The sequence below is a fragment of the Oncorhynchus mykiss genome, chromosome 30, assembly GCF_057628025.1.
Source record: "Oncorhynchus mykiss isolate SJ-2025 chromosome 30, ASM5762802v1, whole genome shotgun sequence".
NCBI lineage: Eukaryota > Metazoa > Chordata > Actinopteri > Salmoniformes > Salmonidae > Oncorhynchus > Oncorhynchus mykiss.
In genome coordinates, this window is record NC_143051.1 from 17,843,965 (window position 1) to 17,858,825 (window position 14,861).

General features: G+C 47.1%; 1 protein-coding gene across 1 annotated transcript in view; it reads left to right on the forward strand.

Moving 5' to 3' along the window:
- Nucleotides 1–14,861, forward strand: part of LOC110489398 (gamma-aminobutyric acid type B receptor subunit 2) — a 378,500-nt gene that overhangs the window by 227,542 nt on the left and 136,097 nt on the right. The window contains exons 8-10 of the mRNA XM_090227680.1: nucleotides 8,882–8,942; nucleotides 11,834–11,914; nucleotides 12,967–13,117. Coding sequence (XP_090083806.1) covers nucleotides 8,882–8,942; nucleotides 11,834–11,914; nucleotides 12,967–13,117 — 293 coding nt within the window. The remainder of the gene's footprint in view (nucleotides 1–8,881; nucleotides 8,943–11,833; nucleotides 11,915–12,966; nucleotides 13,118–14,861) is intronic.

Consider the following 14,861-nt stretch of genomic DNA (forward strand, 5'->3'; position numbering starts at 1 on the left):
TACTTGATGTGGAATAGAGTTCCATGTAGTCATGGCTCTAGGTAGTACTGTGCGCCTCCCATAGTCTGTTCTGGACTTGGGGACTGTGAAGAGACCTCTTGTGGCATGTCTTGAGGGGTATGCATGGGTGTCCGATGCATTCAACATGTCAATAACTCTCACAAATACAAGTAGTGATGAAGTCAATCTCTCCTCCACTTTGAGCCAGGAGAGAATGACATGCATATTATTAATGTTAGCTCTCTGTGTACATCCAAGAGCCTGCCATGCTGCCCTATTCTGAGCCAGCCATGCTGCCCTGTTCTGAGCCTGCCATGCTGCCCTGTTCTGAGCCAATGGGCTAAACCTCCACCTTTGGCATTTCAGATTTTTCTATAAATCTTATAACCATGTATTGCTACCGCTGTATCATCAAAGGTATTATCTAAGTGGGTTTCAGAGATTGTCAGAATACAAGTGTCACCTGTTACTAGCCAATTTATGATTTTATGAACCTTGTTTCTTAAGCTACATATGTTAATATGGGCTATTTTTAACACTTTTCTGGAATGCTTTGTTGTTTTCTTGCTTTACTGGGAAGCTTAACAGAGGTAAACATGCTCTGGTTATTTTTATTAGTGCAGTATGAGTTGTACACAGTGGACTTCCTAGTAGGGCACACCACCTCAGTGCTAACAGTGTTACACTGGTTCATATGCATATGATTACTGCGTACAATAGCTGTAGGATCAATTGAGGCATTCAGGGCAGTAAGAGGGACATAAATTAGGTTACTAACATTGTGTCTGCCAGCGCCCCTGGTATAATGTGCATTTGTTGAAGCATTATGACAACTCATAGCTGTGCTTGGGTCATTGATAAGTCATTGTCTCAACACAGCCTTAAAATGCTGTGAAAGGATCCAGGAACCCAAATGATTTGGGTGGATCCCATCCTCATAATACAAGCTTTGTTTCCAGAAGGAAGGACCTATAGGATAGGGACCATAGAGGCCCTGGTCAAAAGTAGTTCACTATATAGGGAATAGGGTGCTATTTGCACGCACCCAGTGATGCTAGATGGTTATGGCCAGATCAGTGTGTGTACAGGTCTAATCAGTAGCATAAGTAGTGTTACACGCACAGTTCTCAGTACAATATGCTGTGATTATGCGATGAAGAGCTATACCTTTAGCAAATAAATCTAGAGGGATTGAGATTCCAGTGGCCTGTTCTGCCACTACTGTACCAGTGTATTGGTCTCAGTGTCTCCTGCCTATGGCTGGTGTCACAGCCTGAGGGCAGTGAGTCCTTACAGGCGGACACAGAGAGATGTGTGTGTATGCACGTGTGTGTGTATGCAACCTAATTTCATCACCTCTGGCTGTTGTGCTCCCCCACCAGACCTCTTGGGAACCCCCTCCTTTCACACCTGCAGCCCACAACCGGAACCTCTGTCTGGGAAAATATGTTCCTTCTTCAGTTTCTACCTTTCCTCACCTCCAGAAACAAAGTAGCAGAGTGTTACCGCCATCTCACCTCCACAAACGCAGGGATACCACCCTCATCAACAAGGACAGGCTGGGTGTCTGAGTCCCAGAGAGAGCTGTTAGTCTGGGTCAACTCGCTCCCTCCCCCAGCTCAACCAGAGCTCCAGGCGAATGTGTGAGGGACATTTGAACAGAAATAATGACAACTATTAATATTACTTTATTTATCTGCAATTAGTGAAATATAAATATAATATTTTAGAAATAAAACACCCAGTATTGATTGTGCATACTGACATATATATTTGTTTTCTATATATTTTTGTGGATATTTTTTTGTACCCCGGTCTGCGGAGGAGTTGGGTGCGTTATCACTAGACCACAGGCTCTGCACATAGTTTACTCATATTTCTATAGTAAACACTACTTTCAAGTGCACTTCACTCCCACACACACACGTACTTAACCAGGGCATAATTATACATGACCCTAAGCATGATGGGATGTTTATTGCTTAATAAACTCAGGAAGCACCTGCCTTCAAGATACTGTGTATCTGTCACGTATTAACAAGGTAGGTGGAATCAAGCGCAGAGAGCAGGTGCAGTGAGTCGATAGTTTATTCTCCGGAACAAACACTGACAACCCGAAAACAGGGTGAAATAATCCAACACAGGATTAAGATATATCGGAGCAAATAACACAATACGTATTCACTAAAATACATGAAACCAAAACAATCCCGCACGAAACAAGGGCGGGACAACCTACTATAAATAAGGACGTCAATAAACTAAAATACACACAGGTGAAACTAATAAGACAAAACCAACAGACAAACGAAAAAGGGATCGATGGTGGCTAGTAGGACGGTGACGACGACCGCCGAGCACCGCCCGAACAGGCAGGAGAGCCAACTTCGGCGGAAGTCGTGACAGTACCCCCCCCCTGACGCGCGGCCCCCGCAGCGCGCCGCCACCGTCCTCGAGGACGACCCGGAGGACGAGGTGCTGGGCGATCCGGGTGGAGGCGGTGGAAATCACTCAGGAGAGAAGGGTCCAAAATGTCCCTCACCGGAACCCAGCATCTCTCCTCCGGACCGTACCCCTCCCAGTCCACGAGGTACTGTAGGCCCCCCACCCGGCGTCTCGAATCCAGAATGCCCCGAACTGTGTACGCCGGGGACCCCTCGATGTCCAGGGGGGGCGGAGGGACCTCAGGCACCTCACCTTCTTGCAGGGGACCAGCCACCACCGGCCTGAGGAGAGACACATGAAACGAGGGGTTAATACGGTAATACCTAGGAAGTTGTAACCTGTAACACACCTCGTTTATTCTCCTCAGGACTTTAAACGGCCCCACACACTGCGGCCCCAGCTTCCGACAGGGCAGGCGGAGGGGCAGGTTCCGGGTCGAGAGCCAGACCCTGTCCCCCGGTGCAAACACAGGGGCCTCACTGCGGTGTTGGTCAGCGCTCCTCTTCTGCCGTTCGCCCGCTACCCCTAGTGAGTCCTGAACGGCTTTCCATGTGTCCTTGGAGCGCTGTACCCATTCCTCCACCGCAGGAGCCTCGGTCTGGCTCTGATGCCATGGAGCCAGGACCGGCTGGTAACCTAACACACACTCAAAAGGAGACAAGTTAGTTGAGGAGTGGCGTAGGGAGTTCTGAGCTAGTTCAGCCCAGGGAACATACCTTGCCCACTCACCAGGCCGGTCCCGGCAATAGGACCGCAGAAACCTGCCCACCTCTTGATTTACGCGCTCCACCTGCCCATTACTCTCGGGGTGAAAACCTGAGGTTAAGCTGACCGAGACCCCCAGTCTCTCCATAAACGCCCTCCATACTCTGGACGTGAATTGGGGACCCCGATCAGAAACGATGTCCTCAGGCACCCCATAGTGCCGGAAGACATGGGTAAACAAGGCCTCCGCAGTCTGCAGGGCCGTAGGGAGACCGGGCAACGGGATGAGACGACAGGACTTAGAAAACCGATCCACAACGACCAGGATAGTAGTACTTCCCTGGGACGGGGGAAGGTCGGTAAGAAAGTCCACCGATAAGTGTGTCCACGGCCGTTGTGGAACGGGGAGGGGTTGTAATTTCCCTCTAGGCAAGTGCCGAGGAGCCTTGCTCTGAGCACACACGGAGCAGGAGGAGACATAAAATCTCACGTCTTTAGCTAGCGTGGGCCACCAGTATCTCCCTCTCAGACTCCGCACTGTCCTCTCGATGCCAGGATGACCCGAGGAGGGGAGAGTATGAGCCCACCGAATCAGCTTGTCCCGGACCCCCCTCGGTACGTACTGGGTTCCTACTGGACAGTTGGGAGGGGCCGGCTCTGACCGTGAGGCCCCCTCTATCTCTGCGTCCACCTCCCATACCACCGGTGCCACGAGACATGACGGTGAAATGATGGGAGTTGGCTCAACGGGCCGCTCCTCGGTATCATAGAGGCGGGACAGCGCGTCGGCCTTGGTGTTTTGGGAGCCGGGCCGGTATGAGAGGGTAAACCGGAATCTGGTAAAAAACATGGCCCATCTAGCCTGACGTGGATTCATTCTCTTCGCTGCCCGGATATACTCGAGATTACGATGGTCAGTCCAGATGAGAAAGGGGTGTTTAGCCCCCTCAAGCCAATGTCTCCACACCTTCAGAGCCTTGACTACAGCTAACAACTCCCGGTCCCCCACATCATAGTTTCGCTCCGCTGGGCTGAGCTTGATCGAAAAGAAAGCACAAGGGCGAAGTTTGGGTGGCACGCCCGAGCGTTGGGACAGCACGGCTCCGACCCCAGCCTCGGACGCATCCACCTCCACTATGAACGCTAAAGAGGGGTCCGGATGCGCCAACACGGGCGCATTGGTGAACAGCTCCTTCAAACGAGTGAATGCTCTGCCCGCCTCTGCTGACCAGCGCAAGCGCACCGGTCCTCCCTTCAGCAGCGAGGTGATGGGAGCAGCTACATGACCAAAACCCCGGATAAACCTCCGGTAGTAATTGGCAAACCCTAAAAACCGCTGCACCTCTTTCACCGTGGTCGGAGTCGGCCAATTACGCACGGCTGTAACGCGGTCATCCTCCATCACCACCCCAGAGGTGGAAATACGATATCCCAGGAAGGAAACGGACTGTTTGAAAAACTCACATTTCTCCGCCTTGCAATACAGATCATGCTCCAGCAGTCGCCCAAGTACCTTACGCACCAGAGACACATGCGCCGCGCGTGTGGCAGAATAGATCAAGATGTCATCGATGTACACTACCACTCCCTGCCCGAGCAGGTCTCGGAGAATCTCGTCTACGAAGGATTGGAAAATGGCTGGAGCATTCTTCAACCCGTATGGCATGACGCGGTACTCATAATGACCAGATGTAGTACTGAATGCAGTTTTCCACTCATCCCCTCCCCGGATACGCACCAGATTATACGCGCTCCTCAGGTCCAGTTTTGTGAAGAAGCGCGCCCCGTGAAATGATTCCACCGCCGTGGCGATGAGAGGTAGTGGGTAACTAAACCCCACTGTGATGGAATTTAGACCTCTATAATCAATGCACGGACGCAGACCTCCATCCTTCTTCTTCACAAAAAAGAAGCTCGAGGAGACGGGTGATGCGGAGGGCCGAATGTACCCCTGTCTCAGTGATTCAGTAACGTATGTTTCCATCGCTACCGTCTCCTCCTGGGACAATGGATACACGTGACTCCTAGGAAGTGCAGCGTTCTCCAGAAGGTTTATCACGCAGTCCTCTCGACGATGAGGTGGTAATTGGGTCGCCTTCTTTTTACTGAAGGCGATAGCCAAATCGGCATATTCAGAGGGAATGCGCACGGTGGAAACTTGGTCTGGACTCTCCACCGTAGTCGCACCAACGGCAACTCCTCTACACCTACCTGAACACTCCTCTGACCACCCCTTAAGAGCCCCCTGTCGCCAGGAAATCACCGGGTTGTGTTGAGCTAACCAGGGAACCCCCAACACCACTGGAAACGCAGGTGAATCTATAAGGAACAGACTAATCTGCTCCTTATGATCCCCCTGCGTTACCATGTCCAGTGGCACCGTAGCCTACCTAATCACTCCTGACCCTAATGGTCGGCTATCTAATGAGTGCACGGGGAAAGGTTGATCTACCGACACCAGGGGAATCCCTAGCCTTAACGCAAGCCCACGATCCATGAAATTCCCAGCTGCGCCTGAATCGACTAGCGCCTTATGCTGTAGAGAGGGAAAAAACCCAGGGAAAGAAATCAAAACATACACATGACCGACAGGAGGCTCTGGGTGAGTCTGGTGCTTACTCACCTGGGGTGATCGAGCAGTGCTCCGCCTGCCCTCCCGACTCCCAGACGAGTTCCTCCAGCACCGGTCTGACGTGTGCCCTCGTCGACCACAACTGGTGCAGGAGGACACTCCTCCTCCGGTCTCCCTCGAAGCTGCCCCTCCTAATTCCATAGGGATAGGGGCAGGAGGGCTGGGAAGTGGAAACGACAGGGCCTGATCCGAACGCCCGCGAGCAGCCAGCAGATTGTCGAGACGGATAGCCAAGTCAATGAGCTCATCCAGTGTGCAGGTGGTGTCCCGACATGCCAGCTCCCTGCGGACGTCCTCCCTGAGACTGCATCTGAAATGGTCGACCAAGGCCCTGTCGTTCCATCCTGCTCCTGCGGCCAAGGTCCTGAACTCCAGAGCAAAGTCCTGAGCGCTCCTCGTCTCCTGCCGCAGGTGGAACAGCCGTTCACCCGCCGCCCGACCCTCTGGTGGATGGTCAAAAACAGCTCGGAATCGGCGGGTGAACTCTGGGTAATTATCCCTTGCCGAGTCCGGGCCATTCCATACTGCGTTGGCCCACTCGAGGGCTCGCCCAGTCAAGCAGGAGACGAGGGCGCTCACGCTCTCCTCTCCAGAGGGAGCAGGACGCACGGTAGCCAGGTATAGCTCCAGTTGAAGGAGGAAACCCTGGCACCCAGCCGCCGTTCCGTCATACTCCCGTGGGAGTGTCAACCGCAGAGCCCCGGAGCCAGATGTGGTCGTAGGAACAGGAGGTGCTGGAGAAGGGGGTGCTAGCGATGATGTGGGAAGACCACTCCTCTCCCATCGATCCATCCTCTCCATCATTTGGTCCATGGCAGAACCAATCCGATGGAGCACGCTGGTGTGGTGGAGGACTCTCTCCTCCATCGATGGGAGAGGAGACGCGGCTGCTCCTGCTGATTCCATGGGAGGTGCGGGATTCTGTCACGTATTAACAAGGTAGGTGGAATCAAGCGCAGAGAGCAGGTGCAGTGAGTCGATAGTTTATTCTCCGGAACAAACACTGACAACCCGAAAACAGGGTGAAATAATCCAACACAGGATTAAGATATATCGGAGCAAATAACACAATACGTATTCACTAAAATACATGAAACCAAAACAATCCCGCACGAAACAAGGGCGGGACAACCTACTATAAATAAGGACGTCAATAAACTAAAATACACACAGGTGAAACTAATAAGACAAAACCAACAGACAAACGAAAAAGGGATCGATGGTGGCTAGTAGGACGGTGACGACGACCGCCGAGCACCGCCCGAACAGGCAGGAGAGCCAACTTCGGCGGAAGTCGTGACAGTATCCCTCATTTAGAACACGTTTTCTTTATTTTGACAGTTAAATCTAGGTAGCACACTCTCTGAGATTACACTTTCAGTCACATCTTAAAGGTCCAATGCCGCCATTTTTATATTAATATCAAATCATTTCTGGGTAACAATTAAGTACCTCACTGTAATAGATTTCCAGTCAAATCGGCAAAAATGGCTTTTTAGTAGAACACTATTTCTCAAGCAAGAATTTTGCTAGGATTGTCTGAGTAGGGGATGGGAAAACTGAAAAGTAGCTGTTATTGGCAAAGAGGTTTGGAACTCTCTTTCGTATTGGTTTAATAACCAATTTACCGCATGATGATGTCACCATGGAAAGCCGAAACTCCTCCCCCCATGCAAACCTGCTGATTAGAAGGTCCTGTGTAGATTATGTTTTCAACCAGCAACTATCAGGAAATAACACTGATCAAATGTTTTCACACTTTTACAGTGTTAACACTTTTACAGTGTTAGTTTCATCAGCTGTTGTACAATAAGATATAAAATACAGGCAAAACAGAAGTATGACTGCACTGGGCCTTTAAATTCCATACAATAACAGACAACTCTTAGCACCATCCAACCACAGTTATCCTGGTCTGTGAAGGCAGTCACTTTAGCTAGCTCTCTTCCTCGCTCACACAGACAGCCACAATCACATATGCCGTACAAAGACAGGGAACCAATCAGAGGGTGGAAACCCGCCCAGCGACTGACTTCAAAGCCTCTGCATGTTTTTGAGACAAAATTAGTCCTTCAGTCTGTCGCCTTCCTCCCTTCCCATCTCTCTGCCAGTGCTGCTTTAATCAGCTCCATGTTAACTCTCTCTCTCTCTCTCTCTCTCTCTCTCTCTCTCTCTCTCTCTCTCTCTCTCTCGTTCACCTGTTTTTTTTCCGTAGCCGCCAATAATCCCAGATCCAGCTAAATGTTTAATTAAGGAGTTCTATGGGCAGATGGCTGGACGAATTAATTGGTCAGTATCGATGGATAAGGAGGGATAAGGGAGGAAAGGCAATGTGTTAGTTGACAGACCTTTTCCCCCAGAAAATATCTGAATATAATTGATGATTTTATTTGGCCTTGATTGTTGTTTTTTGGAATATCAGTGATGATCTAGGTGGAGTGTCATTAGTATCCAGTTGCTTTCATCAGGGTTGACATCAAAGACATGTCGAGGTTTTAATGGTAGTAGTACCGACTATTGATGTCTGTTCAGTATCCAATGGTGAGATTTCCACTTACAAAATGTTTTTCTAAAAGCCCCTCTAAAGAAGATGTGTGATAGGGCCTTACGGAATCAGACAGGAATCTGACACTCCTTTGATTATAAGGATATCAGGAAATGAATCTGCTGACCAATCATGTTGTTTACCTCATGTTAAAAAATGTTTTTTTTGCAGACTTCTAATCCAATAAGAAGCCCAGTGCCAGACCCCCTCTTTGTCCACACAAATCTGTTAATGTGCCAAGACTTAGTGGCATGTCAAGAAAACAGTGCATCTAAATTCTAATTAAATCAAGCTTCTTTTCATCGTCTGTCTCTACTGCTTCCTCTGCATCTGCTGTTACTCATCATTGTCAATTTAATCAAGGGACTTGATGTACCCTGAAGAGGGTGAACTATTCAGATGGTTTTGCTGGTTAAATAAGGACCAACAATGTTCGGTTTCAACTTGGTAGCTGATATGGACAATGTAAGAATTGCATTGTATTCTGCATCGAGACCTCAGAGGTTTTAATTTCCAAATGTTCTAAAAGTGTTTTGAATTATTTTTCTATCCAGGGCCAAGTCATGTTCAGGAACGGAGAACGGATGGGCACGATCAAATTCACACAGTTTCAAGGTAAGCACATGCTGTAAGATTGTTGCATTGTTGTGATGTTCTGTTGAATTGCTCTACTATTATGAGTGGGTGCTGCGGTTGCTGTCTGGCTGATGATGATGTCCTAGTAATCCAGCGAGTGTTTGTTGACTGCAGGTGAACCAGGGGGTTGCCGGGTGGGAGTTTCTACCCAGAAATGTTATCTGTATTTGGGGGATTCTCCCCTGCTCCCCTGGCCCTACCCTCCCTCAGCACCAACATGTTTTTATTAATCCACTCTCCCCCAATCTTATCTACCCCACTGCAGAGGTTCTCCCCGTGGTAGCTTAAATTGTGTGTAACGTGTGTGTGTGTGTGTGTGTGTGTGTGTGTGTGTGTGTGTGTGTGTGTGTGTGTGTGTGTGTGTGTGTGGAAACCCACAGGGCAGACAGTCCTGTTTGCTTGTGGGAGTGATGAAGCTTTTCAATTGGAATGCAACTGGCAGTCATATCATGGATAAGCAAAGAAATGTTATCATCAGTGAACTGGAGAGGGCTTGCTCAATAGTGCTGTGGGAGAAATGTTATCATGAGCACTTAGCCTTAGGCATATCACTCCCCCCTCCTGCCACTCTCCCTCCCCCTTGACACCTATTTGTCTCCTGTTACCTCTCTCTCTCTCCATTCATATCATGCCCTTATTCCCCCTCCCTCCCTCCCTCCCTCCCTCCCTCCCTCCCTCCCTCCCTCCCTCCCTCCCTCCCTATCAGGGTAACGACTGTTTGACACATGAGATCGAGATAGAGGAGGGATTGCCTGGGCTCAATATTTAACCAGGATATGATCCTCTCCTCAGCCCAGTCGTCTGTCCTCACGCAGTGTGGAAGCAGCTCACTGTGGGTTCATTCATTCCCCTTCTGGAGGTTCCGATTGTCAGAGTCTGTCTTTCACCCTCAGCCCCACTCTGTGGTGAAGATAGAGATTTAGGATCGGCTTCCCCTCCCCAATCCTAACTTGAACCATTAGTTGTGGAAAATGCAAACCTGACCCAAGATCAACGTCTAGGGGGCAACTTTACCCGACACCCTCTCAGCCCATCTGCCTACAGATCACATTACACAAAGTCACCTGGGACGCTGCCTTGGGTACCACAGTATATATAGTGAGGAAATAACTGTGACCTTTGACAAAGCAAAATAATGTGCCCAGTGCTATTATATAGTAGCATTTAAAAAAAAACATTAACTAGTGTACGAAACCCAAGCAAAATACATTCATATTTGAGTCATTGCCTATAGTTTAGTAGCCAGGTGTGATTAAGGTGGTTCCCCCTATGCTTTCAGTTAAGGTTCATTGTTCAATGAATCCCAATTCTATAGCCATATAGACTAGCCTATTGTACCATGATGTCATATAGACTAGACTATTATACCATGATGTCATATAGACTAGTCTGTTATACCATGATGTCATATAGACTAGCCTATTGTACCATGATGTCATATAGACTAGCCTATTATACCATGATGTCATATAGACTAGCCTGTTATACCATGATGTCATATAGACTAGCCTATTGTACCATGATGTCATATAGACTAGCCTATTATACCATGATGTCATATAGACTAGCCTATTTTACAATGATGTCATATAGACTAGCCTGTTTTACCATGATGTCATATAGACTAGGCTGTTATGCCATGATGTCATATAGACTAGCCTGTTATACCATGATGCCATAGAGACTGTGTCTAGAACCTTATTAGGCACTTGGGTCATACATCTGAATGTGATTTACAGAAATGCACTGATCCTTGATCTGTTTATGCTGTCTTGCCAGCTCCTATGGTCGTCACGCCAAATAGATCCAGGGTTCAGGCTAGTTGTATACATCTGAATCTGATTTACAGGAATGAAGGAGTTAATTGAACAAACAGGCGTGAAATGTAATTTCAGAAGTTGGGTGAAGGGTTTGCCCTAACATAGCAGCTCAGGACCATAGTAGTCACATAACGTTTTTATGCATATTAATTGATATAAATCAAATCAAATTGTATTTATCACATGCGCCGAATACAACAGTGAAATGCTTACTTAGAGAGAGAAAACAGAGAGAGAGACAAACAGAGAATGGTCTCCTCTCCCTCCTCCCCAGTGTGTTGTGTGTAAGTTTACCCCTGTTTTATGAGAAAGAGTGATGGAGCTGGTGTTTGTGCCAGGGTCAATGGAAAGCCGATATTACACGTGGGACCAATATCAGTCTTTAAGACGGCTCTTGAAGGAAATGGCTGGTTTAAATATCACTCAGGAGAGAGAGGTTTGTGTTATGGCTCGGGATATATCACAATTTAAACTCATTTTACTGTACCTGTGAAAATGTAAATGGATATTGTGTTACAAATGCCAGCGTGCAATTGGTTTTATTTATTGTTGCTTTTATTTTTATGATTGGCTTCTTCACTGGAGACCTAGCTCTCCGGTAATTTGTTTATTCACTAGGAAACAAACGGAAGAAAATGGGCTGAAATAGAGAGGGACTAACCTGAACTTGTCCAATAAGAAATGCTAATTTCCGTTGCAAAACATGTTCAATTGCAAAACAGTTTGCTACGTTGCACTAATGAATACATCCCAGTATGGTACTGTTGCTGGCCATTGTAACCAAAATGTATCAAAAACATTCACCCAGTGCCTGTACTTTAAATTAGCTTGATTTCCACACTTAGCTAAAACACACATGGCATAAATGAGACGCCACACTGCAGTATTCCTAGAATTGGATTAAGTGCAGTCTTGTCTATTTGAAAGATAGTTATTTTGGCTCAATGTTATGCTCTGCGAGAGCTGTGAAGTGGACTGAGAGTAAGAAGTTGTCTGAGGTGTCCATGCTGTCCTAACTAATGTGTCCGTCTCTGTTTGTGTTCCTAACAGAGGGTCAGGAGGTGAAGGTCGGAGAGTACAACGCTATTGCTGATGTCCTGGACCTTATTAACAACACCATGAGGTTCCAAGGTAGGTAGATCAGACCGTGTGTGTGTGTTCACTACACACGTCTCACACACACACACACACACACACGTGCACGCGCATGCACACGCACACACACACACAATACAGCTCCTCCGTGGGACCCATGGCATCCAGAATGCTCCTCTCAACCAATCATTATATGTTTAATCATTACCAGACGTTTTATGTATCCACGTTTGCGTGTGTTGACATTCTTTGTCTTTTGTTTGATTCCTGGCGATTACCACAATGACCCCCAATTCCTTCCTCCCTTTTGTCCCATATACACACAATCTGGGACAGTTTCAGCTAAAACAATTGTTTCTATGTCTCAAACCGTCATAAGTAGAGCTCAGTAAGTTGAGAAATTGATTGGCACGGAGAGGGCGGATAGAGGAAAGCATAAGCATAAGAAACAGCTGACCACAACGACTAATCTTGTGTGGAGGTACATTTACGCAGCTGATAAGAAAGTAGCCAAATGTAGGCGTTTTTTGGATCAATCCTTCTCCTGTAGAAGTGTCCAGTACTTTACATAGAATCAAAGTACCTGGGCAAGTGGACAAACATAAAATCTAAATCATTCTATGTGGATTATAATACATTTCTCAGGCTAAGAACATCACCACTGAGCACAGACGTCAGTTTAACGTCTAGTTTTGATTTACACTTGGTTGAGTTGTCAGCTATTGTGAATTAAACATAATTTCAGGTTGGGTGAAAACAAAACAAAAATATGTTACATTGATGACTTTTTGCAAATCCGACAGTTTTCCACATTGATTCAACGTCATCACATATCATTATTTTGTTGAAATGATGTGGAAACAACTCCACAAAAAGGAAAGTAACTTAATTTAGAGGCTCCACTCCTGGAATGAAGAGGAAGACATTCACATATTTTTTGGCATCATAGCAGATCCACTGGACAAAAACTGGTTGAATCAACATTGTTTTTCAATGTTAAATAGGTTACTGATGAGGGCTCATTTTGGTTGTCTATCCTTCCCCTGTAAAAGTTATTTTTCTTATTTTCTTCCTCCTCTTAATTCCAGGGGTGGAGCCTCCTAAGGACCGTACGTTTGTGCGTCTGCAGCGCCGCAACATCAACGTACCCCTTTACAGCATCTTGTCTGTTATTACCATCCTGGGCATGCTCATGGCAGGGGCCTTCCTCTTCTTCAACATCAAGAACCGCAACCACAGGTCAGTGGAAGAAGGAAGGGAATGGGGGGGGGGGGGGGGGGGGGGTAGAGCTCACAGCAAGGGAGAGCTGTGACACACTGGTCTGGACAAGATTCCGTTGTAAATGCAGTATTAGTGCAGAAATGGGCTGAGGTTTGATTGGTTCTCTCAAATTTTTTTTTCTTTCCTGAGGGGTTGAGAGTCTGAGACCTCACTTTGTTTGGATTGAAAATCCAACAGTTGTATTGGAAGTGGTTGTTCCATGTGAACGTGACAAAGACCCGTCAGTAAAAAAGTACAGCCTCTTCAATACGATGCATCGTCAACATCAAACAATAGGGACAATAGAGCCACAGCCTATAGACAGGACAATAGAGCCACAGCCTATAGACAGGACAATAGAGCCACAGCCTATAGACAGAACAATAGAGCCACAGCCTTTAGACAGAACAATAGAGCCACAGCCTATAGACAGAACAATAGAGCCACAGCCTATAGACAGGACAATAGAGCCACAGCCTATAGACAGGACAATAGAGCCACAGCCTATAGACAGGACAATAGAGCCACAGCCTATAGACAGGACAATAGAGCCACAGCCTATAGACAGGACAATAGAGCCACAGCCTATAGACAGGACAATAGAGCCACAGCCTATAGACAGAACAATAGAGCCACAGCCTTTAGACAGAACAATAGAGCCACAGCCTATAGACAGGACAACAGAGCCACAGCCTATAGACAGGACAATAGTGCCACAGCCTATAGACAGGACAATAGAGCCACAGCCTATAGACAGGACAATAGAGCCACAGCCTTTAGACAGGACAAGAGCCACAGCCTTTAGACAGGACAATAGAGCCACAGCCTATAGACAGGACAATAGAGCCACAGCCTTTAGACAGGACACTAGAGCCACAGCCTTTAGACAGGACAATAGAGCCACAGCCTTTAGACAGGACAATAGAGCCACAGCCTTTAGACAGGACACTAGAGCCACAGCCTATAGACAGGACACTAGAGCCACAGCCTATAGACAGGACATAGCCCCTATAACATAATGTATCAACTTTATTGCAGATACAATGAATAACACAAGATGGAAAAAAGGAATATGGTTAATTGACATGGTGTGTACAGGGACTCATGTTGTTCACCTTAGTCTGTGCATTACGACTATACCTGATTCTGCAGCATCAGAACCATAGATGGGGTGTTGTGCTTTCCTCTCTCCTTGTATTTAGAGACACATTTTACTACCTATTGATTTGATGATGTACAGTTGAGTCGTGATTTACACGATGGTTTGGGACATGCTGTCCTAAGTGATGTGATTAAACTGTAACGTAAAAACATCCTGCTGTGTATTCACTAGCAACCAAGCGGAAGCAAATTGCCAGCAACGGGGAGGGACTTACTTAAACTTGCCCAAAAGAAACTAACATTTTCGTAATATTTTGCTAGGGTTTGTTACGGTGTGCACTAATGAACACACCCCTCAGCAAATGCAGTTAGTGTATGTGGATTGGTACTGCTAAACTGCACTTTAAGTAAATAGAGTTTGCACTTATCTTACATGCACCTATTAGGTGTCAAATGTAATTTAGGAAAGCTACAGTATATCTGTAGGGCTCTCGAGTGGCGCAGCAGTCTAAGGCACTGCATCTCAGTGCTAGAGGTGTCACTACAGACCCTAGTTTGATTCCAGGCTGAATCACAACCGGCCGTTGTTCTTGACTGGATTGTCTAATTAAATTAAATATAA